Source organism: Saccopteryx leptura, chromosome 1 (assembly GCF_036850995.1).
Source record: "Saccopteryx leptura isolate mSacLep1 chromosome 1, mSacLep1_pri_phased_curated, whole genome shotgun sequence".
Classification (NCBI taxonomy): Eukaryota; Metazoa; Chordata; class Mammalia; order Chiroptera; family Emballonuridae; genus Saccopteryx; species Saccopteryx leptura.
The window spans coordinates 145,219,051-145,246,777 of record NC_089503.1 but is presented as its reverse complement, the minus strand read 5'-3'; the positions used below and the strand labels follow the sequence as shown (position 1 = coordinate 145,246,777).

Genomic DNA, 27,727 nt, shown 5'->3' with positions numbered 1-27,727 from the left:
ATTTTAGCTGATATTTTTATGGAAAGGGCCTTAGTTCTACAACAGCCGTCTAGAGAAACTTAGGAGTTCTTGGGCTTTCCAACTCAAGTCAGATGATTTCAATTTTAGACTGTTTCTGTACTAGGCTCCCCTTTGGTTAAAATTAACACTTCAGTAAAGCATCGCCTCTAAATTCCTCCACTAATGGGGCAGATTTGTTAGGGAGGCAGAGGGTGAAAGCTATTAGCATTGGCCAGTTAGCAGCTGTTGAATTTCAGCCTAGGACCCAAAGTGAAAAGGATTTAGGAGAAAACCATTTCAAGGGGCTGGTTATGGGTCTGGTAGGAGGGCAGGCTTGGGAAGCTCTCTAGGTTCCAGGAAAGAAGTTTCCTTGGGTCATCTGCTAGGGATGAGGGCCCATGTGACTTGAACTGAACTGGATTCCTGTTCCCTACCGACTTAATTATTTCATTTCTGATTTTTCAATTTATAAGTAATCATAAAGTAAGGGACGCCTTTTGGTTTTGGTTACTGGTTTAAATTTACTTATTTTACGAACTCCCTTTCTGGATCCAAAATGCATTATACCATTGACACATTTGCATTCATTTAGAAACTGAGTACTTATGGTCATCTCTTACACTTCTTCTATTAACTGAGATTTAATTTTGCAAAGTCATTTCAGCTGTGGAGACCTTTGGCTTATAGCTTGATGGAACTGACTGCATTAACTTTGTCAGTTCCATATTTGCATCTGTGTGACCTCTATTCATTTACCAGGTTTCATACTTACCATCTACTGGCTCATCTAGAGATGGCCTGGCTTGTGCACACCATCCTCCTTCAGTCTCGTTTTCTAAGTGTATGTGAATACATAAGGTGACCAACTTTTTTACAATGAAAAGAAGGACAAAAATAAGTTGAAGAAAACAATATCGTAAATAAAAGAAACATTTTATTCATGGCAACAGTAATACACTATAATATGATAAATGCATAATAACATATGTAATATTTTATATTGTAATTATGTTTATATGTCTATTAATTTTTAATAATAATTATAAGAAAAAATTACTCATTTAGAAAATATTATCTAAATGAGTACTTTCTATTGAATGAATATTTTTTGTCAATATATCATCATGTAACAATATATTGGAAATATCTGAACAAGAAATATTCTTCATATTGAATTTTACAGCAAGTGCTGCAGCTAGAGTATCAACATTCAATCTCCATTTCTCACTTGTCCAAAAATCATTAGCAATTGAAAAAACTCTTTCAACTGTTGCATTAGTTGCAGGGCAGCACAATGCAAATTGAACTAGAATAAATAAATTTTCACATGGAATATGTTCATTTTTGAAATGGCTGAATATTTTCACTCATATTTTTATCAATTTTGACGTGTTCATTTTCTCACTGTATTAATTTTTCAGAATTTAAATATACATTCAGTCTTCTAGTTTCTTCAAAGAGACAGTTGTCTGTTTTGATGTCTGGCATTTCTTTAGATAAAAACTCAAGACAAAATTCAATATCTGTCCAATATACTTGCAATGAAGTAAAAACACACCATTGAAAACTGTTATTTCCCATGATGTTTGTTTCAGACAATTCTCAGATATATTGAAAACATGTCTGGTAAAAATTCTGCACTTCTTTGATAAATTTTTCTATTATGCCTGGATTTAATTCCCTCTAACTCTGACAATTTTCTTTTTATAATTAAAGGAAGAAATTTTTCTTCAAAACGAGATTTATATCGAAGGATAAAGTCATTCAAAATAAAACTTCCATAGCTGAAATGTGTTCACATTCAATCTTTTGAATCATTTTGTGTAAAATAGATGCTTAACTATGTACAAAATACATTAATATCTCAGATATTTTATTATTGAAAATGATTTCAGGATTTTAGGACATTTGTCTAAACTTAAAAAATATGAACGAAGAGGCTCAAATAATTGTAGAACATGCTCTACAGCAGGTGTTAGAGCAAACCATCCAACTTTTGAATATCCTAAAAGTTTTTGTATTCAACATTTGCTTCTTCACAAAATTGTTTTGAAGTAGCAACATGAATGGTAAAACAACTAAAATGCAAATAAATTGTAGTTATTATTACTTCTACATCAATTGGCATGGCACATGACGCTGTGTTGATTACATTTGACAAAATATGTGCATTACAACTCATTCCTACTATTTTCTTTTGGAGTAACTCTTGTAATTTTTACATACACATTATTCACCCCTTTGCGTCTTCGCCCACCAAAATTTGTATTTGTATTATCAGCCATTAGTACAACAACTTTGGATTTCAAATTGTTTTCATTTATTACTCTGTGTAGATGGTTTGACAAAATTTCAGAAGTTTCGCCTTCAATGGATTCTAAATTTAAAATTTTTACTTGAAAGCCCATTATGATTTGATGCATCAAATAAAATCATTATAAATGCTGCAGTTTCCAAGTCCTCTGTAAGTCTTTTGTCACAGTAATTTTTAAATACTGATTTCAAAATAGCCTTGCATTTTATCCTGGCATGTGAAAATTTTGCATTGTGAAACTTTTTCAATAGTTTAGTTGTATAATCCATACTATGAAACTTTGATTGTGAATTATGGTATGAAATGCAAATGTTCCCTCCATTGCAGCCAACTGTTTTCCATCTTCACAATAATTTGAAGTTTTAAAAAAACTTGTTAATTGACAACTGGAAGCTGATGCATCTAATGATTGCTTATGTTTGTTTGTGGTCAAGTGTTTTGTTATCGCTGCTCTGCCCCCAGCTGCAGTACAAAATTTCCCGCTGCAAATATTGCAGAAAACAATGGTATCTTTCTTTGATATGAGGAATGGAAATTCCTCTTTCAATTTATTGTTGAAATGGCATCTTCTCTTTTTTGATTTTTCCATCTCTTAAGTGAAATTAAAAATTAAAAATAAAATATAGAGTTACACGAACAATGCAAGCACATTAGGAACTGAAAACAATACATCATGGTAGGTGAATTTTCCAGAAGCTAAATTAACAAAACTATATATCAAAAACCACTCATCTGGAGTGATATTCGAGTGTATTTATCATTTTCTAATTAAAAAACATCTGTTTTATGCAACTATTTAATCAAAATGCATTATTAATAGATATGGTTTGAGGTTAGATTTTCACTTTAAAACTCGAATTTCGGAAAAATACTTGTAAATAAAATTATATGTATTTGGAAATTATTAAATAGGTAATTAATAAAACGTGAATTGTGCTTACCTGTTTATGATTGAATATTCATTGAAAGAAATAATCGTGAGTCTACAATGTCATATGTGCCATGTCGTGTTTCAGTAAGAAGTACACAAAGCCATTTGCACACTTGGTATATCGCTCTCTCTCTCAAAGTCTCCCATGAGGAGCACATGTGTCTCTTAATCGCCTCTCGCCACACTGTACTGATTCTTGATGAATTGTCATGTCAAATACAAATACGTCACATCACACGCAATGGATCAACTCTGCATCAATCGAATACGGACATTTACAGATTAGTCTTCCAACATCAAAAAGGAGGACATGGCCTGACCAGGCGGTGGCGCAGTGGATAGAGTGTCGGACTGGGATGCAGAGGATCCAGGTTCGAGACCCCGAGGTCGCCAGCTTGAGCACAGGCTCATCCTGGTTTTAGCAAAGCTCACCAGCTTGGACCCAAGGTCACTGGCTCAAGCAAGGGGTTACTCGGTCTGCTGAAGGCCCACGGTCAAGGCACATATGAGAAAGCAATCAATGAACAACTAAAGTCTCTCAACGAAAGACTGATGATTGATGCTTCTCATCTCTCTCCGTTTCTGTCTGTCTGTCCCTGTCTATCCCTCTCTCTGACTCTCTCTTTGTCCCTGTAAAAAAAAAAAGGAGGACATGTAGGAGGACACTTTTCAAGGGAGGACGGAACTTACAAAAGAAGGACTGTCCTCCCTAAAGGAGGATGATTGGTCACCTTAATAGTATACAAAGCTTACCTTCACTTTTTTCCTTTATTAGAACTATTTGTTTTAAATCTTCTGGTGACATGTAGAGAGACAAATAGACAAGTTAATCTATCTATATTTAAAATGGTTCTTAGGTTAGTTTTTCTTCCTTCTATTCTGTACATTTTACATGTTATCTGTCCTTGTTTTTTTTTTAAATGTGGGAAACAAAAACACAATTTCCGCCTGTGTTTTCCAGATCACTTCTTTGTGTAAGTGCAGTAATGACTAGTGTATAGTTCTTTATTACATGAATTAGATAAGGTACACAGATGGTCCTATGCCCAGAATTTTCCCTCAGATTTAAGCAATTTTACCTATAATACTTACCATTCTTTCTTACATTTCAAATCTTCTTCAAATGATCGTTTTCTATCTTCTAAAAGATACAACTTCTAAAAAGTTCCTTTAGTAAGTGTTTGTTGCTAACAAGTTCTCTGTTGACCAAATGGATAACTGGTATACAGTTACATAGAACTTATGAACCATTGAATAGTTTCTCTCAAAGCTCCCAGGATTCAGTAGAGAATCCATCTTTGCTCCAGTGCCTTTCCTCATTACAACTTTGATCTAGAGGCCACCTTTTATAAGAAACTTCTTTCCTAGCACATCTCTGTTACAGATTTTGTGATCACTAAGGAGGTTGCCACTTTTTCCCTAAGGTTTTTGTAGACTTTGTAGCTGTGTTAATTTGGTGCATACTGGGTTAAAATTATCTTCCCAGAAAAATGAATTTATTATCATTATGTAATGACCCATGTAATGTATAAAAAATGCTTTTTACCTTTAAATCTATTGAGTTTGCTATTAATGCAGCTACACTAGTTTTCTTTTGGCTACTGTTTGCCTAGTATATTTTTCATACATTTATTTTCAGCTCTTCTGTGTTCATGTGATTTGTATAAATGGACTTTATATTTACATTGTCATAATTACTGATATATTTGGATTTATTTCTATCATATTTTGTGATTTCTGTCTTCTTTCTTATCTTTTTTTGTATTGATTCCCTATGTTTTTTGTTTTTTATAGTTTCCTCCTTACTGGTTTGGAAATAATTCCCCAATTCTACTCTTTCAGAATGATAGATTCTACCATTCTAAAATACATCTAAATATACATCTTTTAGATAGTAGTTGCTCTATAATTTCTAACACACATATTTCACTTAAAAATCTAATGTTAATCACACTGTGCGTCCCTTAGTCCAGTCACACACACACCTCAAACATATGTAAGTGTGTAACATTAATGTTTTATCCTTTAAAACACACAATATATTATTTTAAACAGTAAAATTTCCCTTAGATTTAAGCAATTTTATTTACTTAGCATTGCTAATAAATTCTCTCATTTTTTTGTTTGTCTAAAAAATCTTATTTTTTTCTTAGTTTTAAAAGCTAAGATTGCTAGATTTGTGTATCTATATTCTTAGTATTTACTCCCAACATATTCTATGGCAGGGGTCCCCAAACTACCGCCCATGGGCCACATGCGGCCCCCTGAGGCCATTTATCTGGCCCCCTGCCGCACTTCCAGAAGGGGCACCTTTTTCATTGGTGGTCAGTGAGAGGAGCCTAGTTCCCATGGAAATACTGGTCAGTTTGTTGATTTAAATTTACTTGTTCCTTATTTTAAATATTGTATTTGTTCCCGTTTTGTTTTTTTACTTTAAAATAAGATATGTGCAGTGTGCATAGGGATTTGTTCATAGTTTTTTTTTATAGTCCAGCCCTCCAACGGTCTGAGGGACAGTGAACTGACCCCCTGTGTAAAAAGTTTGGGGACCCCTGTTCTATGGCCTTCTGTTGTTCCTACTGAGAATACCCCCATTGGTATAGTCTTTTTTCCTTGGTAAGTAATTTATCCTTTTTCTGGTTACTTTTAAAATTCCCTTATTCCTCAGTTTCACTATAAAGTATCATGGTATGTGTGTAATTTTACTTAATAGATTTGAGATTGTATATATTTCCTGGATCTGAAAACTTGTATCCTTTATCAGTTCTAAAAGTTATTTAGCTATTATCTCATCATGTATCGCTTCTCCCATTCTCTAACTCTTTTAGAAATACAATTAAAATGTTGCTTAGGCCTTTTTCTATTATCTGTTCCTCTTTTATACTTTTCTTCTTTATCCATCTTTGCTTCATTCTGTCTAATTTCTTTTAGATCACTAATTCTTACCTCACCTGTGTCTAACCTTCTCCTTATTAATCAAGTTTCAATTTGTATTTTATAGCTTTGTTCAGGTATTCTTTACATAAAGTAAACTGAACATATTTAAAGGGCACAACTTGATTGGTTTCAACCTATATACATGTGTCTATGTCCATGAAATCGTCACCACAATCAAACTGATCAGCATGTGTCCCTTCCTGCCACTGTCTTTCTTCCACACCTTTGTAAGCCTCTCCTGCCACCCAGATTCTCAATCACTGATATGCTTTCTGTCATTATAGATTAGTTTGCATTTTTAGAATTTTATGCGGTAAAATCAACTCTTTAAACCACTTGCAATAAAATTCTCAGGTTGGTGTATCTTGTATAACAAAGTGTGAACTAGGGCCTCAGAGGTATGATTGTAGTTTAGAATCTTTAGGTGACAACGTCACTTCTGTTTATTTTCTTCTAATTAATTCACCTTTTCACTACAAATGTAGCCCTAGATGGTCCCAGCTTTACCTGAGAATCTCTGAACCAGTTTGTCATCTTATAAAGGCCTTGGTTTTATCCTGTGTCTCCCATAAGCCACTAAAACCAAAGCTCTGTGTCACTGGTGTCACTGGGGACTTGCAAATACTCTCAGGTGACTGCTGCCGTCATACTTCCTCGTACACTCAAGGTGTGTGCTCCCATCTTCCCCTTGGCTTCTGACAATAATATTTACCTTCTTGAAAGCTCAGTTATATATATTTTTAATAACAGCTTAATTCAAGATGTATTCACATACCATAATATACCCCTTTAACATGTACAGTGGTTTTAGTACATTCACAGAGTTGTGGAACCAAACTCAGTCATATTTGAAAAAGTTTTAGAAATACTTTAAGTGATTTTATAGTAGGAGAAATGTTTTAAAGGATATTTAGTCTACTTTACTCCAGAAACAAGATTCAGTTTAATATATTCTGCAAGCTTAGGAGGAGCATCCAGGACTTATTTTGTGTCCTTCCCGTGGTAGTTTTCAACTCTAACCCTCTTTATTCTTGAGAAACTATATCACCATCTCCCAGGGCAGTGGTAGTCAACCTGGTCCCTACCGCCCACTAGTGGGCATTTCAACGTTCATGGTGGGCGGTAGCGGAGCAACCAAAGTATAAATAAAAAGATAGATTTAACTACAGTGAGTTGTTTTGTAAAGATTTATTCTGCCAAACTTAGCGAAAATCCAACATAAAGTACTTGTTAAGTAATTATTATTATATGCTTTAACTTGCTGTAACTCTGCTTTATAAATTTTATAAAGTAAAGTTATTCCCTACTTTATAAATCACCATTACTGTGGAACCGGTGGGTGGTTAAAAAATTTTACTACTAACAGAGATAAAAAAGTGGGCGGTAGGTATAAAAAGGTTGACTACCCCTTTCCCAGGGCTTTGTTTAAATATTTGGATTCCGCTGGTTTCACCTCAAACCTACAGAATTAGAATTGCCCTTTAGGTGTGTGTGAGGTTACAAATCTGAAGTTTTAAAGCCCCTCCGATGATTCAGATCCTCAACCAGGTTTACAAGCCATTACACACCTATATTTGGAATAGTGTAGTGTCCTTAGATGATCAACAGTATTGTTTCCTTTGAACGAGAAAGACATTGTTTGTTTTTTTAATTGAATTCATTTTTTTTAAGACTTTATTCATTTTAGAGAGAGAGAGAAGTGGGGAGGAGCAGGAAGCATCAACTTCCGTATATGCCTTGACTGGGCAAGCCCAGGGTTTTAAACAGATGACCTCAGCATTCCAGGTCGATGCTTGATCCACTGTACCACCACAGGTCAGGTCAAGAAGGACGTCTCTATTCTAGTTTACCATCATTTCTGGGCATACTGTCACTGCATCTGTATAGCTTTAAGTTTTGTTAAATTAAGAATGTTTCAGCCTGACCAGGTGGTGGCGCAGTGAATAGAGCGTTGGACTGGGATGCGGAGGATCCAGGTTCAGACCCTAAGGTCGCCAGCTGGAGCGTGGGCTCATCTGGTTTGAGCAAAGCTCACCAGCTTGAGCAAGGAGTCACTCAGTCTGCTGAAGACCCGCGGTCAAGGCGGTCAAGGCACATATGAGAAAGCAATCAATGAACAACTAAGGTGTCACAATGTGCAACAAAAAAATAATGATTGATGCTTCTCATCTCTCTCCGTTCCTGTCTGTCTGTCCCTATCTATCCCTCTCTCTGACTCTCTCTCTGTCTGTAAAAAAAAAAAAAAGAATGTTTCAGATCTATTTTCCATATAGTCTTGTCTATGTATATTCCTGAGGAGCTGAGTGATAGTCAAGAAAGCATCTTTTTTTTTTAAGCCTCTTGTTTAGCATATCCCTTGAGCAAAACTTGGGCATCTGCTAGCCCCCCAGTGGAACATGAAGTGTGATTTTGATTGTTGACACCCACGGTCCAGAAGCCTGGAGTGCTGGCCCTCTGCAGGCCACAGCTGTCGCAGCTTTCCCGGCCATCCCTGCTCAGTGCACTTTTCTGCCTCATTCATCACGACAACGATATCATAAGAGGTGATTGGTCACATGTTATATTCAGTAGCAAACCTTCCTCTGACTTGCAGTATGCAAATGTTACTCATCAGATGCTGGGCCAGCAGCTGTTGCCTTATTTGAGACCCCAGCCGATTGCACTTGGTTTAAGTTTAAGAGGTCTTGGTGTGACGGATTAGAATGGAATCTTGAGTCACCACATGACAGAAGCCAACCTAATCCAGTGTTTAGTTCTACATTGTGTGCTCTGTGAAATCCACAAAGAAATGAGGCATTTTCATTAGGCCAGTGGCCCCGATCCTGCTTTTTTTGAAGTTCAATTTCAAATTTTGAGTAAAGGAAGGTAATTCTTTATAATGCCTATCACCTCAACACAAGTGCCTCTGTTATGAAGGGATTATAAAGATTTGGTATCATGGGAGTGTGGTTTAATATCATTCTGTGAGCGGATAGACTTAACAATATTAATTTGCCTTCATGTGAAGAGGTTTTAAGGACATCTTTGTGTGGAGGGGGTGGGGGCTGTCTTTACCATTCTTTAATCACCTGGTGTCAATCCCTTCAAGATAGTCATAAGAAAAGCTACTTACTTTTACATCATATAAGGTTTTAGGGGTTTTGCAAAGTTTCTTTTCCCCAGTAGCTACCAAATCATTGAGATCATTACCTCCAGGAAAGAAGAAAGGAAAAATTGGTTATATGCACTGCAATAGGTCTTCAACAAATAATTGTCATTTGATTACCTCTCTCCTTTTTACTGGATACTGATTTTTTTAACCTAGCAAGTAGTAAATAAATAAATAAAGTTGGAAATCTAGTTACTTCTTTTTCCTTCTTTCCTCTCTCCTCATTCTTTTCCCCCTCCCTCCCTTCTTTTCTTCCTTGTATTTATTTCTTTAGATATTTATTGTCTTTTATGTTCTAGAGGCTGAGAATTTATCAGTGAATTAAATTCTTGCCTTTGTGGATTTTATTTAGAATTGTAAAAGAGAGAGAAAATAAATGAATAAAAACACAAACCAGCCCCTGTAGACATTTGCAAGTCATAGGAAATATTTTAGATTTTATTCTGAGTAGGGTAGGATCCTGTTAGCTGGCTGAGAAAAGAGAATGACAGGATGGATTTATCTTTTAAAAGGCTGTGTGGAGATTAAATTATATCTGTGACGGTCATAGTTAAGGTGACTAGTCAGGAGGTAAGAGATATTAGAGACTTAGCAATGGTAGTGGTGAGAAATACATAATTATATTTCAAATTTAGAGCCTATAAGATTTGCTGACAGTTGGTTTTAGAGTATGAAAAGGTATGGGGTCAAGAATGACACTTGGGTTTTTGGCCTGAGTATATCAGTAAATGGAGTGGTCGTTTACTGAGATGGGAAAAGCTTGGCGAAAAGCAGGTTCAGAGTGGAAGAGTAGAGAATAAAGAGGACATGTAATGATTAGATACCTATTGGACACGCAAATGGAGATGTCACTTTTGGCGGTTTAAAATACAGTCTGGAGTTACAGGCAGGAGTCAAGGTAAACATATAAGTGTGGAGTCAGTAATCTGTAGCTGATAATTAAGGCTGTCAGAAAGAAAGAATTCAGCGAAGAGAAGAGTTTATTGTTAACAAGTCACGAAGAGGAAGAGATCTTCAAAGGAACCCAAGAAAAAGAGAGAAAAGAGTATTTTATGAAGGTTAACTATATTAAATGCTCATGAGCAGCCACGTAAGGTGAGGATGAAGAATTAACCACTGGATTTAACTGTGGAGGTGGCCACTGATGGTAGTGGAGTGCTGGAAACCAAAACCTGACTTGAGAAAGTGCAAGTGAGAGAAACTAAGACAGTAGCCACAGTTGTGTCAGGTGTGACTCTCGTTGACTTGCTGCTGGGGGGGCGGGGGGGGGGGGGCAGAGCAAAGAAGTAGCAGGAAGGAGACAGGAAGTCATGGAGGTTTTTGGTTCTTTCATTTGTCTAATAAAGTTTATTCTTTGTAAAAAGAAAAAAAAAGGAAGGCAGAATATATAGGCACAGATGTGAGCCACCTGGTAGACTGGGTGCTAGAAACATGAAGTGCTCTTTTGATTGCTCTGTTTCATACTCAGAGAAATAAGACACAAAACCAGGAGCTGGGAGAGAGAGGAGAGGAAAGGAAAGAGTATATTACAAGTTTGAGAAGCAATAAGAAAGTGTGAAATAATCAATTTGAAGATTTATGTTGCCTAGGATTTCAGGTCTTTTTATACTGAGAAAACAGTGTAATCTCAGGAATACCAAGTATTCATATGGATATACTACTAAAAAAAAATGTAATAGGGATCATTGAGCCTGAAAATCATTAAGTATAGCCAGGGTACCTTCTCTGATTTGTTCTGGGAATATATAAAAGTCATCTGATAAATTCCAATTAAAAAATTTGTTGACTAGCTAATACACTTACCTGGTTAAAAAATGCAAAAGGAATAAATGTTTAAGCAGTGAAGGGTCTTCTTCTCTTGACTTCTTATCATCATTTCCCTAGAATTTGTCAATAATACTTTAATTTTTTTAATTTAATTTTTTAATGAGAGACAGATAAGAAGGGAGAGACATGAGAAGCATCAATTCTTTGTTGTAGCACCTTAGTTATTCATAGATTGCCTTCTCATATGTGCCTTGACCATGGGGCTATAGCAGACCAAGTGACCCCCTTGCTCAAGGCAGCTACCTTGGGCTCAAGCTGGTGAGCCTTGCTCAAACCTGATGAGCCCATGCTCAAGCTGGCGACCTTGAGGTCTTGAACTTGGGTCCTCTGCGTCCCAGCCCAATGCTCTATCCCCTGCGCCACCACCTAGTCAGGCGCCAGTGACCTCTTGCTCAAACCAGCAATCTTGAGCTCAAGCCAGTGACCTTTGGGCTCAAGCCAGCGGCCATGGAATCATGTCTGTGATCCTACACTCATGCCAACGTGAGGCCACACTCAAGCTGAATGAGCCCACACTCAAGCCGGTGATTTCCAGGTTTAGAACCTGGGTCCTCGGTGCCCCAGGTCAATGCTCTATCCACTGCACCACCACCAATCAGGCAATAATAATACTTTCTTTTTTTTTTCTTTCATTTTTCTGAAGCTGGAAACAGGGAGAGACAGTCAGACAGACTCCCGCATGCGCCCGACCGGGATCCACCCTGCACGCCCACCAGGGGCGACGCTCTGCCCACCAGGGGGCGATGCTCTGCCCCTCCGGGCTCTGCCCACCAGGGGGCGATGCTCTGCCCATCCTGGGCGTCGCCATGTTGCGACCAGAGCCACTCTAGCGCCTGAGGCAGAGGCCACAGAGCCATCCCCAGCGCCCGGGCCATCTTTGCTCCAATGGAGCCTTGGCTGCGGGAGGGGAAGAGAGAGACAGAGAGGAAAGCGTGGCGGAGGGGTGGAGAAGCAAATGGGCGCTTCTCCTGTGTGCCCTGGCCGGGAATTGAACCCGGGTCCTCCGCACGCTAGGCCGACGCTCTACCGCTGAGCCAACTGGCCAGGGCTAATAATACTTTCTTATGTCTCCTTCCAGAGATACTTGATTGATGCATTTTTAAAAAACTAAATCTATGCTAGCATTTTTTTTTTTTTTTACAGAGAAAGAGAGAGGGATAGATAGGGACAGATAAACAGGAAGGGAGAGAGATGAGAAGCATTAATCATCAGTTTCTCGTTGCGACACCTCAGTTGTTCATTGATTGCTTTCTCATATGTGCCTTGACCACGGGCCTTCAGCAGACCAAGTAACCCCTTGCTCAAGCCAGCAACCTTGGGTCCAAGCTGGTGAACTTTGCTCAAACCAGATGAGCCCACGCTCAAGCTGGCGACCTCGGGGTCTCGAACCTGGGTCCTCCACACCCCAATCCAACACTCCATACACTGTGCCACTGCCTGGTCAAGCTCTATGCTAGTATTTAAAAAATAATTCTGACTGTAATTAGATAAATCATTTTTAAATGTTACTAATATTTTTTATCATCTTTAATTGATACAAAAATAACTTCTAAAAAGAAAGTGCATCTGTTTTAATACTGGTTCCATAATGATAGCAGCCATCTGGCAGGAGCTGTATCTGTTAGATTTTCCATAAGAAATATGTATATTTAACAAAGTTCTTTCTTCTTCTTTGTCTTTACAGCTGACTTGGCTTCTTTAATGGATAAAACATATGAGAGAAAGTTGCCAGTTAGTTCTTTAACAATATCACGGGTAAGAAAACTTAAATATGTATGTTTTCAAAGAAGGAGGTAGAAGAAAGCAAGAGATGCTCTTTATATGGACAAGGCTGTGTAAATAAAGAATATCTTTCATAGGAAATATTTTTCCACAGTATGGTGTGTTTTTTTAGTTACTAATAGTTATTTGTGAAGTAGCAAATTTCTTTGGCTGAAATAAAAGCTAACAAATTTACCAGACTCTGATGTCAGTGATCATTGTTATGTATTTGATTCTTTTTAATTCTTTTAGGATGTAATTTATATTCTGTTATATAAAAAAATTTTTTTAATTGCTACACCCTTCAGAGTAATAATATTTACTTGTTAATAGTGGAAGTAGATTTGGTAGCTGAGAAAGGCTATAAAAATGTATATTAATATTCATGCTAAACTGCTACAGAGCAATGGAGGAGAAAGAATAATATTAAGCTAGGAATCAAGAATAGTAATTGATAGTAACCATAACTGAACACCTTCTGTGCCATCTGTTGTACTAGTTTCTTAACATACATATAATGTTCATTCTTACAGTGGCCATGGGAAATAAACATTATTATCTCCATTTTACTTGCAAGCCTCAGAATGGTTGATAAATTTCTCAAGTTCACAATGGCCATAAGTGGAAAAATAGGGCTTCAAACCTGTTCTCTGTGACGTCAATGTTCTTTTCCCTTAAATAATATCTAATCTTGTCTTTATCATGAATTAACTTTATGACATTGGGCAGTTGGGCCCCTCTCACTTCCCTCATTTTCAATGAGGATAGAAGTAAATGTCTTCCTCACAGGGCTGCTTTGGTGCAAAAATGAGATCTTAGTTGTGAAAGCTTCTTGTAGAATTTAGTTCATAAAATTCAAGGTTCTTGTTAAATCTGGAAGAGGAAAAGGAAAGAAACTATCATTCTTTTTCATCTGAGTTCTTTCTGTATCTTAATATTTTTCTTAGTAGGGAAAGAGTTTGAGTAGGTCATAACTTAAATTTTATAGACTCATAATATTCAGATGGAAGAGGAATGGAAAGACGATTGGTTCGTCCCTTATTTGATGGAGAGAATCTCCGTCATCATAATATCCAATATCTATTTAGGCAGCACTGCAGAATTAAAAAGCTTTCACATACATTTTCTCATTGGAGCCTCAGACCCTTCGAGGCAGGTGCCTTTATTCTATTTAAGTAGATGGAGCAACTAAGTTCCAGGGGGTTATGCCATCTGTTTCTGCGCAGTAAACAATCAGGAGAGCTAGTTCTGAACTTCCGGTCCTGTGTTTGCACTATATGTTATTTGCCCCTTGATGAGAGTTTCTAAATCACATTCATAAGTCTGAGGCACTTTTATAAAGTCTCCCCTTTTTTACTGTCCTCTCCCTCTTTATGAGGTGTTAATTATATTCACAACATGCATCATCTTCTACTCCATTTTTTCTGCCTCTGAGTCTCTACTTTAAGGTAGGCTCTATCCTTGGAGTAGCCCTTTCGGTTTGCTCATCTGGTTTAGAATTAAGGAGCACACTCACAGATGATTCAGAAGGAGACTTTGTTGGTTGACTGGTCCATAGTAGAACTTAAATCAGAGTAAGAAAAATAGTTCCAAGATTGAGTTTTCTAAATTTAGACTTTTTTTCTCTCTTGAGTCCTATTTTTTTGGCCATTAGAGTTTTCAACCTTTCAGATACATGTTCTCATATATTTGGAGCTTAGAACATAGGGAATATATCAGGATATAGTATAGTATAGTGTAGTGTAGTGTAGTATAGCGTAGCATTGTATTAGTATTAGTATAGTATAAAGAGGAGTTCTCTCTTGTTTGATTTCCAAACAGTTTTTCTGACCAAGATTGTTCTACACAAAGAAGAGAAGCCATTGTGTATTTTTTTTGTTTCTATTAACATAAAGGGGTTTCAGGGATGGAGTCGTACCACATGAACATTATTCCAGTAAAATGGGCATTTTGTCTTTTTTAAGGTCAGTGTATAAATTAGGCCCAATATGTGGCATACTTTGTTCAACCAAAGGTTTCTTTTTTTGTCTTTTAGTTTGTGGACAACATTTCATCTCGAGAAGAAATAGATCATGCTGAGTATTACCTTTACAAGTAAGTTTTCATTTCATTGGGTTATATACTCTCCTATTGCACACCTCTTTTAACACGAAAGGTGGTATGTTTTATATATAATGTTACTTCTTAAGCTTATGTTTTAGAGATCTGTACCTATCAGTATATGGAGAGCTTCCTCATTTTTTATATCTACATGATATTCTATACTATGAATATTTATTTAAACCAATTTCCTTTTGATGGGTGCTTAGGTTGTTTGCTCTCTCTTTTTCTGTGTTATATACAATGTAACAATTAATAATCTTATACATATGAATTTTGCACTTAATTCTTATAAGTATTTACATTTGTAATTTCAGTAGCTGTTTCCAAATTGCTTTCTTTAGAGGTTTTACCCATTTACACATTCTCACCAGCAGTATATGAGAAAGGCCTGTTTTTACAGCTTGGTCCATAGGGGTATTTTCACACTTTTGGATTTATTTTTTGTAAAATGAAAAATTATATATTTATCTCTTCTTTTTTATTCAGAGAGAAATATACTCTATATGCACTATTTGACACCTATTATTAATTAATATTACATTTTAAGACTTTCTCTACATTACCACTGTTACTTCATTCTTTCTCTCAGCTGTGAACACCCCCACTGTGAACTGTCTGCAGGTGCACTCACCCATGTGTACAGAGAAGTATGTTCAGTACAGCACCATCTATAGCAGCTAACGGTTGGAATTACCGAAAGCTCATTAAATAAGTGACTGGACAAGTAAATTATGACTTATCCTCAGAGTTGATATTTTATACCTATCAAATATCTGTCAGAATGATATCATACTAATTTTTATTGTGTTTTCTTGTAGTGATTTTAAAAAATCTGATTTATTCCCTGGCCAGGTAGCTCAGATGGTTAGATTGTCACCCTGATACGCCAAGGTTATGGGTTTGATCCCTGGTCAAGGCACATACAGGAATCAATCAATGAATGATAAATAAGTGGAACAACAGATTGATGTTTCTCTTTCTTTCTTCTATCCTCCCTCTCTGTAAAATCAATAAATTTAAAAAAAAGTTAATCTGATTTATGATTAGTTTTAATTCCTAGGTTCTAAAAGTAGCGTCAGGTTGAAATTGAAGCATGGCATTAAGCATTGCACTGGAATTTCCCACTTGATCTTGCCTTGTTTTGATCAAGAAAGTTATTTCCACCCGGGTGCATTTTTAAAAAGCTTTCTTTATATTAGTGAATATTTATTCAATTTTCTTTTATTTGATTTTCAAAATAGAATTTAGGCTTCTTTTTCTCTTTCTGAACCAAGTGAATTCTACCACCCTTTTGGTGTTTTCAGTTTAAATATAAATCTCAAGTAGATTAGATTCCACATTGTAAAAACCTGTATTTTAAATCCAAGATTGTCTTGAACAATGCCCTAAGTTTACATTCTAGATCCTAAAATCAGAATTGCAAGTGCGCTGCTACCCTTCATTACCACAGATAGACGTGGATCCTTTGATGAAAGCAAGCCCTGTCTTCCTTCAGTGGTTCTTTGGCCTGGTGAGGCTCCTTTGATAGTTATTTTTGCCCTGGTGAAGGGTGTATTTGGGCTGGCATCTGCTTAGTCCTCATTCTTTTGTTTTGTTTATGGCAAAACACAGAAAGAAGTTCCAACTTCTAAATAAAAACTATTTCATAGAATTTCATCCTGTGGAACACAGTATCATAGTCTTGGAAGCAATATGTCCCAAATTTTCTTCTGCTCCAAAGTACTTCTGAAACATATGATTGATTTCAGTGTTTCAATACTCAGCAAGTACGGTATTTACTAAACACCTAATGAGTGCCTAGCCTCTGTTCAAAGTGCTGGATGTATAAGTGTGATCCTGTTCTTGTCCTTATAACATTAAAGTTTAATGGAGAAATTTGATGTCTGGTTTTATATAGCCTGGAGTCTTACTGCAAGTTTCATAAAAGCTCTCCTGTTTTTATATAGATCACACAGAAGTCCATCTTAAACCTGAGCCACTGTTTAATTTGTCATCCTATCCTTTGCTTCATGAAAACTAATGTTCTAACTATGACATCACTTTTTTATTTCTATTCTTTCTCTTTTCTTCCATTACTAAGAAAATTAGCGCTTTTTTTCTCAGCTTATGTTTTTTTTTAAAAGAAATGTTTTCGGCCTGACCTGTGGTGGCGCAGTGGGTAAAGCATCGACCTTGAACTCTGAGGTTGCTGGTTCAAAACCCCGGGCTTGTCTGGTCAAGGTACATATGGGAGTTGATACTTTCTGCTCCTCCCTTCTCTCTCTCTCTCTCTCTCTCTCTCTCTCTCTCTCTCTCTGTCTCCTCTCTCTAAAATGAACAAATAAAATCTAAAAAAAATGTTTTTATAACTTATTAAGGTGACTATTATACATATATGAGACTAATTATAACTCCATAAATCTACATTCAGATGTAGATAATGGAGATTGGCTAGATTCACTCATTAACTTTACAAAATATACAAAATGAAAAGTTACACTTATGAACTCTTAGGTGTCTCCCCATTAATTGGAATCAGGAGTATTAATTGTGAAGACACCAAGGACTTTGGTATTTTTATCTATTAGGTCTTCAGTATGCAATGGTTGCAAGGCTAACATCCCCGCATGGATGACTACACATCTCAGAGTCAGCTTACAATCACAGGGCTAGGGTGAGGAAACATAGAAATGCTTTCTTAATCCTACAACTAACAGCTTTTTGCCTATCTGCCTTGAGGATTTATCATTCCCCAGGCGGTACCATCTTGAAGGCAGTGCCCACAGCAGGACTTTTGGCCCCACCTTTATCACTAGCTCACCTCTTTCCCTGTTTCACCTGAAGAGATCAGACAGGGCACCTGAAGTGTAGCCGCTACATTGTTTCATCTCCTGGTGGTCCAGTCTTCCCAGTGATTATGTGAAGAGCATTGGAGCCAAAGAGGCTTGGAAACCTGGAGTGATCCACGGAGAGCTGATTGAGCCTCTGCCCTGTATCAGTGCACAGGTCAGCAGTTTCGAGTTACAGCAGTTCAGGATGCTGCTGCACATGGTGGCTGTTGTTATCCTGTCGTCCCAGGAGAGACTTGCAGCCTGTGAATGTCCTGACAGGTTTAAAAGTTTAGGAGCTTCAGCATTAAGAGTCCCAGGGGTCTTTTAAGGAGTTAGAAAGGCTGCTGTTTAGACAGCAGGGGGAGAACAAATGTCTGACTCCCCCATTTGGGCTGTACGCTGTTCTCCGGGGGGCCCACACCCTACACTCAGCTTCCGTCCTGCTGCTTAGAAATAAGCATGGAAACATCCAGAAAAGGGAAATGATCCTGTAAACAAAAAAATCATATGAACTAAAGAAGATTAAGGCTGTTACTACCAGAAACTATATGGGTTGACAATGAAAAAAAAACACAACCCTGATAGTACTCTACAGAATCTGAAGGGAAAAAAGCCGAGAATAAAAATGATTAAAACAGGAAAAAAGACTGAGTTGAAGTGAAATGAGCAAAATCTGAAAGCTAAGAGACAAGAAGATAAGGCATGCTAAGCACTATTGGGCTGTGACAGAAAAAAGAAAAAACATGATAAAAATAAGAGAATAAACACTAAATAAATAAATAAATAAATAAAAGACCTTGCCTAGGACTTTATAAAATAAGCATAGATATGGCTGGGAGTGCAGGAACATAGATGAGGCATGTTTCTGCATAGATAATATAAATAATAAACAGGGAAACTGAGGCAGAAGGGGTTCCATGGAGACCACAGTATGGAGCATTGTAAAGAAGGGAAATTTAAAATTAAGAGAGAGGAGAAAATCTCATATATTTCTTATTGTTTTTTTTCTAAGACTATGAGCTTAGCTTTTTCTCCACAAAATACCCCCTTTGGGGATCTGTCTGCTTGAGGTCAGTGTTATTTTATAGTGAGCTATGTATACATTTTCTTTATCATTTGGTGGAGAGCATGACTTTCCCAGGCCCTCTAGTCAGTAGTTCTGAGCTCAGCCCCTCCCTCCCACTTCCCTGGGTGCTGCCCACATGCAGACGGTGAGCCGGAGGCAGGCTCTGTCTCTCTTTTCAGGAGATGCATGTCATCGGTAAAATTATAGCATTAGTAAAAGCCACTATTTTCATGGTTATAACAAGCTTTAACACATCCTGTCAGAGTATTTGAATATTGCATTAACAGAATGAAAAGTCAAGCCATAAAATTTCTTCTTGTAGTATCCTCTTCACGGAGGATGTTTGCAAATTACATTTCTAAAGGCTTATTTAGACTTCCAAATCATTTTGGGACCATGGCAGTTTGGAGATGCATGAAATTAAACATGATCCTTTACTAGCAGAGAATCAGTAATCGGAACTGATGATTTAGTCTATACCATAATGGTCAATTCCTGAAGGATAAGTGATAGAAATCTCTAACATATATATAACATATTCTCTCTATTTTGAGAATGTAAGTTTTTTAAAGTGCCTTTTGGGTTTTAGCTGAGTTAATTGTCATACAATAAGGAAAAAATTGTTGCCGAGTTCCGTAGGAAGGTCTGTTTTTCTCAGAGTACAGCTCTGTGTTGTCATGGAGAGTGGCATGTCACTCCTTAATGAGCAGAAGTCAAGGTTGTGTTGCAGGCTGTGTGCTGCCAATACATTCATCCACACTGTACCTGGCTGCAAGCATCTTTCATCACTTGCTTAACTGACCTGGCAGATATGAGGCATCCCTGGTTGGAGACGGATGGCAGGTCAGGAACAGCTAGGGCGAGGCAGATGGCAGCCTGCATGTCTCCAGGTCCTGGTTGGCAGCCAGCCCAAAAAGGAAGGACCAAAATAGCTTCATTTTCCAACAAGCAAAAATATTCTGATACTTCCTCAGAAGGTGAGAGTACCACCTCAGGCCTATGTTGTAAGAATCCATGTCTTCCTGTAGATAGAGGGGAGGAAGGGGGTTTTAGGATGTAACAGCATTCATGAGTTTAAGCTGTAGTAATTTTCCTTTGAGGGCATAGAGATTGCTTGTGTGTTACAGCAATAAGAGGAAATTAAAATTTTTTCTATTAGCATTTTGCCAAGTTCCATTATGTTTGAACGTTATTAAGAAGAGATTAAGAGCCCCGGAGGAGGTAAATGACTCTTAGAGCATTTTTAAAAATACTTTAATATTACCAAGTGCTTTATTTAGTTCTTATTTGCTGATCTTACCTTGTGCCTGGGAGAGGTTCTTATTGTTACTGTGCATTAGAGAGTGGCTGATTGTCAGGGGGATTGTCCACACCTTGTCACAGATTCGTTAGAGCTTCATGATGAAAGTTAGGATGAGAACCCTCAGCCTCTCAGCCTTTAGATCGCTGCTTCTCTCCTCATTGGTCTTGTTATTTCATTCTGGATCCTGACCAAGGACGGCAAGTAGGGGCTAACCTTGAGGGGTATTTTCCTGGCCTTTGTCCTAACATTTCACCTAACTTTCCTAGAGTGATCTCACATCTTAGATAGTTACTCTCTTTTAATCCTTCAGTGTGATGAATGGGTCCCTGAAACTTCTTATCCTAGGAGTCCAATGCAGTCCATGTTGCTACAAGCATCTATGTACAAGTAAGGACATACGTTTTTATTGGGTATGTGTGTGTGGGGGTAAATATCTAGGAGTGGAATGGTTGGAACATGTGGTAGGTATATGTTTTCAAAACTGTTTTCCAAAGTGGTTATACCACTTTATAATCCCAACTACATTTCCAGTTCCTCCACATTTTTACCAACACATTTAGCCATGCTAATAGGTTTTAGTGGTATCTTATTGTGACTTTAATTTGTATTTCCTAATGACTAATGATGTTGAACATCTTTTCATGTGCTTGTCTGCCATCCATATACCTCATTTGGTGAAGTATATGTTCAAATCTTTTGCCTTTTTTTCTTGATGTTGAGTGCTTGTTATCTTATTGTTTTTGAGAATTCTCATAGTTAACTCTTTATTAACAGTGTTTTTCAAGCGAATTTATTTTTTAGGGAAGTAAGTTTGTCAAGGTTTTTTTTTTATGTCATCAAAGACATTTTTGCCTAATCTAACACCACAAGGATGTTTTCCCTATGTTGTTTTAAAAGTATCATAGTTTTAGGTTTCACAGTTTGAACTATGATCCATTCTGAAATATTTATTTGTATAGTATAAGATTAAAAAAAATCAAAGTTAATTTTTTGTCATAAGAATACCTGATTATATCACCCATTTGTTGAAAAGAATATTCTTTCTGCACTGAATTACCTTTGAATCTTTGTTGAAAATCAGTTGTTCATATATGTGTGAGTCTATTTTTGGACTGTTTTGTTACACTGATCTCTGTTCCATTATCTTGATGCCAATACCTCATTGTCTCGATGGCTCTAGTTTTATAATAAATGTTAAAATTAGGTAGTGTTCTTTTTGAAATCATTTTGGTTCTTTTTCAAATCATTCAAATCAAAAAGACCTAGTCTAGATCCTCTGCATCCCATATCATTTTAGATTCACCCTGTATGTATGTACACACACACACACACATTGTTAAAGTAGAAAAATTAGGAACAAGATCAATTTTAAAAACGTGTATTGAATGCCCAGTATATATTTAGAAACATGAAGGGTAAGAGGTAAGATCTGAAGGGCAATTGATTTTTATGAAAGTTAGTAAGCATTCTTTGTCCATGGAAGGCAAATTTAAACCTCCTTGACAGAATGTGAGATGAAAATACATGAAGACAGATTTCATGTCTGTAAGATAAAATGATTCTCAGCTCTGTTATTAAGGGAAGTTCTGAAGCCAATAGAAGATTTAAGAGAATTTTTAAATTTCCCAAAATTACAGATGCATATACCCTTTGACCCAATAATTTTATCTCTAGGAATTTAACCTCTGATACACTTGCACACATGGGAAATAATATTCATTACAAAAAAGTAAAAGATTATGTTCATCAGTTGAGTCCTGGCTAAATTAATTATTCTACAGTCATACAGTGGAATACTGTGCAGTGAAGAGTGAGGCAGCTTTATTTGTATTTCATATGGAACAAGTTATAAAATGCATTATGTGGAAAAAACAGAGTATAGAACTTTTCTGTTACATTACCACTGTGGTTTCTGTGCACAGGCGTGGGCAAAAGTAGGTTCACAGTTGTGAGTACAAGGAACAGAGTTAATGATATTGTAGTAATCATAATCTACATGTCTTTTTCCATATGAACAACTGTAAATCTACTTTTGCCAACTCCTGTGTATGTAATATGTATATATGTGCTTTAATACATATGTGTATGGATATGTGTGTATGCACACAGACTGTCTGTGGAGTGATACATACCTATATCCACATAAAAACTGGCAATGTTGGTTTCTTGTGGAGAGGAGACCTGGCTGACATTTCACTGAATTCTCTTGTACTTTTTGAATTTTATATCATGGGTGTATATTACTTATTTAAACCATATTTTTAAAAAAGATCCACAAAATAGGTCATCATTGTAGATTTTTGAGAAGTGCATATGGTACTAAAAATATTTCAGGACTATTCATTACTGTAACTTTTGGATTGAAAGGAGTAAGTGCATGGGATGGAAATTGTCTATGCATAAGGTGGTAAAAGGCCTGTCCTGTGGTAGTTGACATGGAAATGAAGAAGGAAAGCTTTTGCACAAAAGAGGGGAAAAAATCAATGACAGGTTGAATATAAAGTTTGAAAGGTTGAAAACAAGGAGGGTAAAAAATGAACTGAAAATTGAACTTCATTTAATGAGAAAATATCTAGTCCATTGATAGAAGTATTGAATTGAATCCCAACTTAGAAGACAGCAAGAGGGTGGGTTTTTCTTTTGCCTTTTTATATTACACACACACCGATTTATTTCTATGTTTGCTGCATCACATCTCTGCCTGCTGACCACATTGGAACTCTTTGAAAGGAAGTGGCCACAGACCTTTGGAGAAATAGCAGCAGCCTAAACATTCCTACATTAGGTATTCTGGCATCATCTGGGAGATTTTAGACTAAGTGATCTCTGAAGCTCTACTAGCTTTCAGAATCTGTGAAATTGAAACCTGGGAAGACTAAGCAATTTTTTTAGAGCCCTGTGGCAAGTCCAGGCTTCATCCAGGACAAAGTCTGACTTCAAGTTCAGAGGTTCCTCAGCTAGATCAGTGTATCTCTCTGTGCTAGTCCTTTTTTCCTGAGGTGTTCTAGGTAATAAACCAGAAGATATAGACTCACAGAAGACTGGAATACCTTATAACAAAGTGACAGAAGATTAAACCCAGAGAAAAGAAACCTAGCATATACAGAGATTTAACAGTAAATATAAAATCATTCAAATAAAAAAAGTGTGTGTTCTAAAAAGATCCTGAAGGAATCAGGATGTGAGGGAGAGTCAGATAATCTGGATTTTAGGACCAGTTGAGTTCCCACTTTGATTTCTAACTGGGAACCAGTTAATAAGCTCTCTGGACATCAGCTTCCTTAGATGCGGCAGTGATCTTGGAAGCCTCCCGAGGGGCCTTTCATATCTGTATTTCTCAGATGCAGAAGCTAGACTTGGTCACCAGAAGCCTCAACTTTGGAAGCATGAGTTTCTGGTCTTTGTTTAGCTTCTCACTCAGAACTTTATTGACTTAAACAGTGGAAGTGAAGTTTCATCTGCAGTAACTATGAATATCAAAAGAAAAACTAGTAGGTGCCACCAGACATGGGACTTAAAACTATTTGAGAACTTAATTGGATTGATTTTAATAACTTCAGAACACACTGTGTATTAAACCTAAAAAACTCCTACAGTTTCTTATAAAAAGATACATTTTTTACATAATATAAATCCTTTGATCCAAAATTCTTTTTACTGTCTATTTCTACACCTGTGAAGTCATAGTAAAGGTATTAAGAATGACAGCTGTAGGGCCGAGAGAAAGGCATAGCTAAGTAAATTGTCTCATATTTATTATAGACTTAAGTAGGGTTTTGCATGTAAGACTATTTTATTTGAAGATAATTAAGAGCTCTTTTCAGGAGCTGGTGCAATAATTAAGGGAGAGATGAGTAGATAAACAAGCTTGGAGGAGATTTGTGGAAGAGAAGTTTCCATTGTTTGCATCATCAGTTCTGAGGCCAGTGGCAAATCAATTCCAGAGTGTTTCCAGATGCCGTGTGTCCAGGCAAGAGGACATTTGAGGAACAAGAAGTATTTGGTGTGAATTCTCTTTAGTGATATTGGCTGCTTTTATTTCCAAGATAGATTTTCAGTTGTGTTTGTTTTTACCAGATAGAGTTGATATTTTTGAGGTCTTTTCTTTTCATAGTAATGCTGGTTTTAAGACAAATGGGATTAACAATTACATAGCTAGTTATAAGCAAGGCTGGGATATAAAACCAGTTCTTGCTACTCCGGCTTTAACAAAAGCTCATGAACAAGGGATTTTTATTACCCACTGGCTGCTGTACAGCTCAGTGATGGATGCTACCAAGAGGTGAAACTCAAATTGGTCATTAGTCTTCACTGATAAAAGCCTGGGCAGAAATTTGATAGGAAGTACATCGAAATTATTTGTTAAAATGAGAATTTTGTGGGTCTCATACATATAGATTATTATTCCTCCACTTACTGACTTAGTAGTAGGGAATAGCAGTTAACATGTATGGCACACTTACACAGTGCTTTCAGACCCCAGCCAGAATGGGCTCCTGGTCTCTGAATGTGCCCTAGACTATCTCATTTTTACCTGTGTTCTTCCCACCCCACCCCACTCTTCTAATAGAATGCATCCTGTCTGTAAGGCCTGTCCCAAATTATGCTATATCCATAAACTTGCCCTGATTTTCACTTTTTGGTTTGTTTTGGGTTTTTGTTTTTGTTTTGTATTTTTCTGAAGTTGGAAACGGGGAGGCAGTCAGACAGACTCCCACATGCGCTCAACCGGGATCCACCTGGCATGCCCACCAGGGGGCAATGCTCTGCCCATCTGGGACGTTGCTCTGTTGCGACCAGAGCCATTCTAGTGCCTGAGGCAGAGGCCATGAAGCTATCCTCAGCGCCCGGGCCAACTTTGCTCCAATGGAGCCTTGGCTGTGGGAGGGGAAGAGAGAGACAGAGAGGAAGGAGAGGGGGAGGGGTGGAGAAGCAAATGGGTGCTTCTCCTGTGTGCCCTGGCTGGGAATCAAACCCAGGACTCCTGCACGCCAGGCTAATGCTCTACCACTGAGCCAACCGGCCAGGGCCTGATTTTCACTTTTTGAATGTGCTATCTCTGATGCCCTTCCACAGAATTTTCTTGTATCTATTCAGGGATGCTTACTTTGTTTTGTATTTTAACTAATCAAAATTATGTTTCTTTCCTTTTTTTTTTTACTTGATAAGGAATATATTATAATAGATAAAATCATGGTCAATGGAGCCAGTCTGCCTAGATTTGAATCCTAGAGATGCCATCTAGCTGTATGGTTTAGCTCCTTATATTCTCTGTCCCTCAGTTTCCTCATTCATATATTGGGGATTAAAATTGTGCCTGTGCTTTAGAATAGTTACACAACTTAATAAGGCCCTTAGAACAGTCTTGGAACAAAGAAGGTCGATGCTTAATAAATTTTAGCTTTAAGGTTGGCTGTAATAGATGTAACATCTTGAAGAACAAGGACTGTTTCTTCCCCATATTTGTCTCCTTCAGGAAAATGTACATTAAGCTCCAGTTTAGTTTCCAAGACTAAGAGTCCACAGTTGTCCCTGTACCCCCACCCTCACCCCAAGGACATCAAGGTACAAAGCTTATCAGGAGTCAGGGATAGGAAAAAATAAATGTTTATAAACACTAACTAGTAAGTCAACTCCAGATGAAGAGGATGTCGTATTTTGGGGGAAGCTGCCTCACCCTAAAAGACAACTAGTTGAAGGTGTGATATATATACTCATATTACTAAGCTTATAGCAGCCAAAAACCAGAAGGGGGCAGCAGAAAGTCATCTGCTTTCTGTATGTGGAGAGAGGGAGAAACCGAAAGGCGAGCCTCCGGTTAGGAATAACCTGCACCCAAACTGATCGCTGATAAGATGTTATTGAATCAGTAATCCAAATGTAGAGTAGACACGAAAAGAGAAGTCTGTTCTGAGGGCTGGGAGCATGACTGGAAAACATTTAAACAATTGAAATAGAAATTGACAGACTGTTTCCAGTGATTTTAGATCTGATCTCTAAGGTGCACAAAAACAGTTCAGCAGGGCTGAAGACTTCAATGTTGTCGACATTCCCCATTATTTATTTTAATTTATTGGCTTATTCCCAGCTGTAGAAATTAAGGGTTTTATTTGTATATAGCCTATTGTTACATGGAAAACTGTTTTGGCCCTGGTTTAAAATATGTACATTTTCCCATATTTTTAAGATTAGCATTTGCTTACGGAAAAAGCAACTACATGCTATTTTTTGCAACTTATAAAGGAAACATCACTCACTTTGTAGTGTTTCCTGCCAGCTTTTTTACTATGTATTTCCATTTTGTTTGTTTTAAACTATTTGACACTAACTCTCAGATTTCATCTATAAATTCAATACAATTCCAACCAAAATCTCAGCAGAATTTTTTGTGAAACCTGAGAAGATGGTTATAAAATTCAAATGAAAGAGTAAGTGGCCCTAGAATAACTAAATCAATTTTAAGAAGACTAAGACAAAGTGATTGGTTTACCAGACAGATAACAAGAATTAGAAAGCTGCAATAAATAAAATGAGATATTGGCTTAGACAAATAGACTAGTGAAAGAAAACAGAGCCCAGAAATGGATCTGTACACATATGGAAACTTGGATGTTTTACACAGTTACAAAGAGGGAAAGAATGGATTAGCTAATAAATGGGGTGTGGACAATTGATTGTATATATGGAAAAAAATTAATTCCTACTTCAAAACATACATGCACATTTAATAGATTAAAAACTTATGTGGAAAAAGCAAAGCATAAAACTTTTAGAAAGAAATAGAGAATATATTTGTATGACATAAAAGAATTTTTTAAATAAAATACAAACATAACTTTGATAAAAGATGGGTAAATGTTGATGCATTAAAATTAAAAAGTTCTATGGTATCATAAAGACACTTAACAAATTAAAAGACAAGCTAATGACACAGGAAAGATTTGCCATGCCTTTAACTGACAAAGATTAGAATCTAGAGCATTTCTATAGGATCATACAATGAGAAGATAATCTAGAATGAATAGAGGATATGAATCAACAACTCAGAGTAAAAAACCAGAATGGCCATAAATGTATGAAAAGATGTTCTCATTAGTGATCAGATAAGTTGCAGATAAAAATGCTGCATGTTTTCACATTTGTCAGATGCAAAAATGGAAAGTCTTGACAGTTATAATTATGGTAAAGAGGAGGAGTAGCAGGAACTCAGATTCACTATTTGTGAGAGTTGAAAGTTGTATAGCCACTGTTAGACAAATGAGTTTGTAAAATGTTTTTTGAGTTTGCTCACTTCTATTGTTAAAAATGGCTGCCCAGATATGTGATCTGTGAAACTGCTAATTACCTTCCTGCTTGGGGCAGGCCATTGTTATGCTAATGTGTGCTGGAGGAGGGGTCTTTGTGGACCCAAGTAGTTTTTTAGGAGGAGGAAGAAGGAGAAGAGGAAGAAGAAGCCAAGATGGAAGGGAAGGAGAGAGAAGCCAGTTTTGAAGAATGAGAAGCCAGTTTTGAAGAATAAGAAGCCAT

General features: G+C 37.0%; 1 protein-coding gene across 2 annotated transcripts in view; it reads left to right on the top strand.

Moving 5' to 3' along the window:
- The window catches only part of MRPS27 (mitochondrial ribosomal protein S27), a 93,604-nt gene that overhangs the window by 12,110 nt on the left and 53,767 nt on the right, over positions 1 to 27,727 (top strand). For both annotated transcript variants that reach the window (XM_066376944.1, XM_066376955.1), the window contains 2 exons: positions 12,842 to 12,912; positions 14,954 to 15,012. In XM_066376944.1, the coding sequence (XP_066233041.1) occupies positions 12,842 to 12,912; positions 14,954 to 15,012 (130 nt within the window). The remainder of the gene's footprint in view (positions 1 to 12,841; positions 12,913 to 14,953; positions 15,013 to 27,727) is intronic.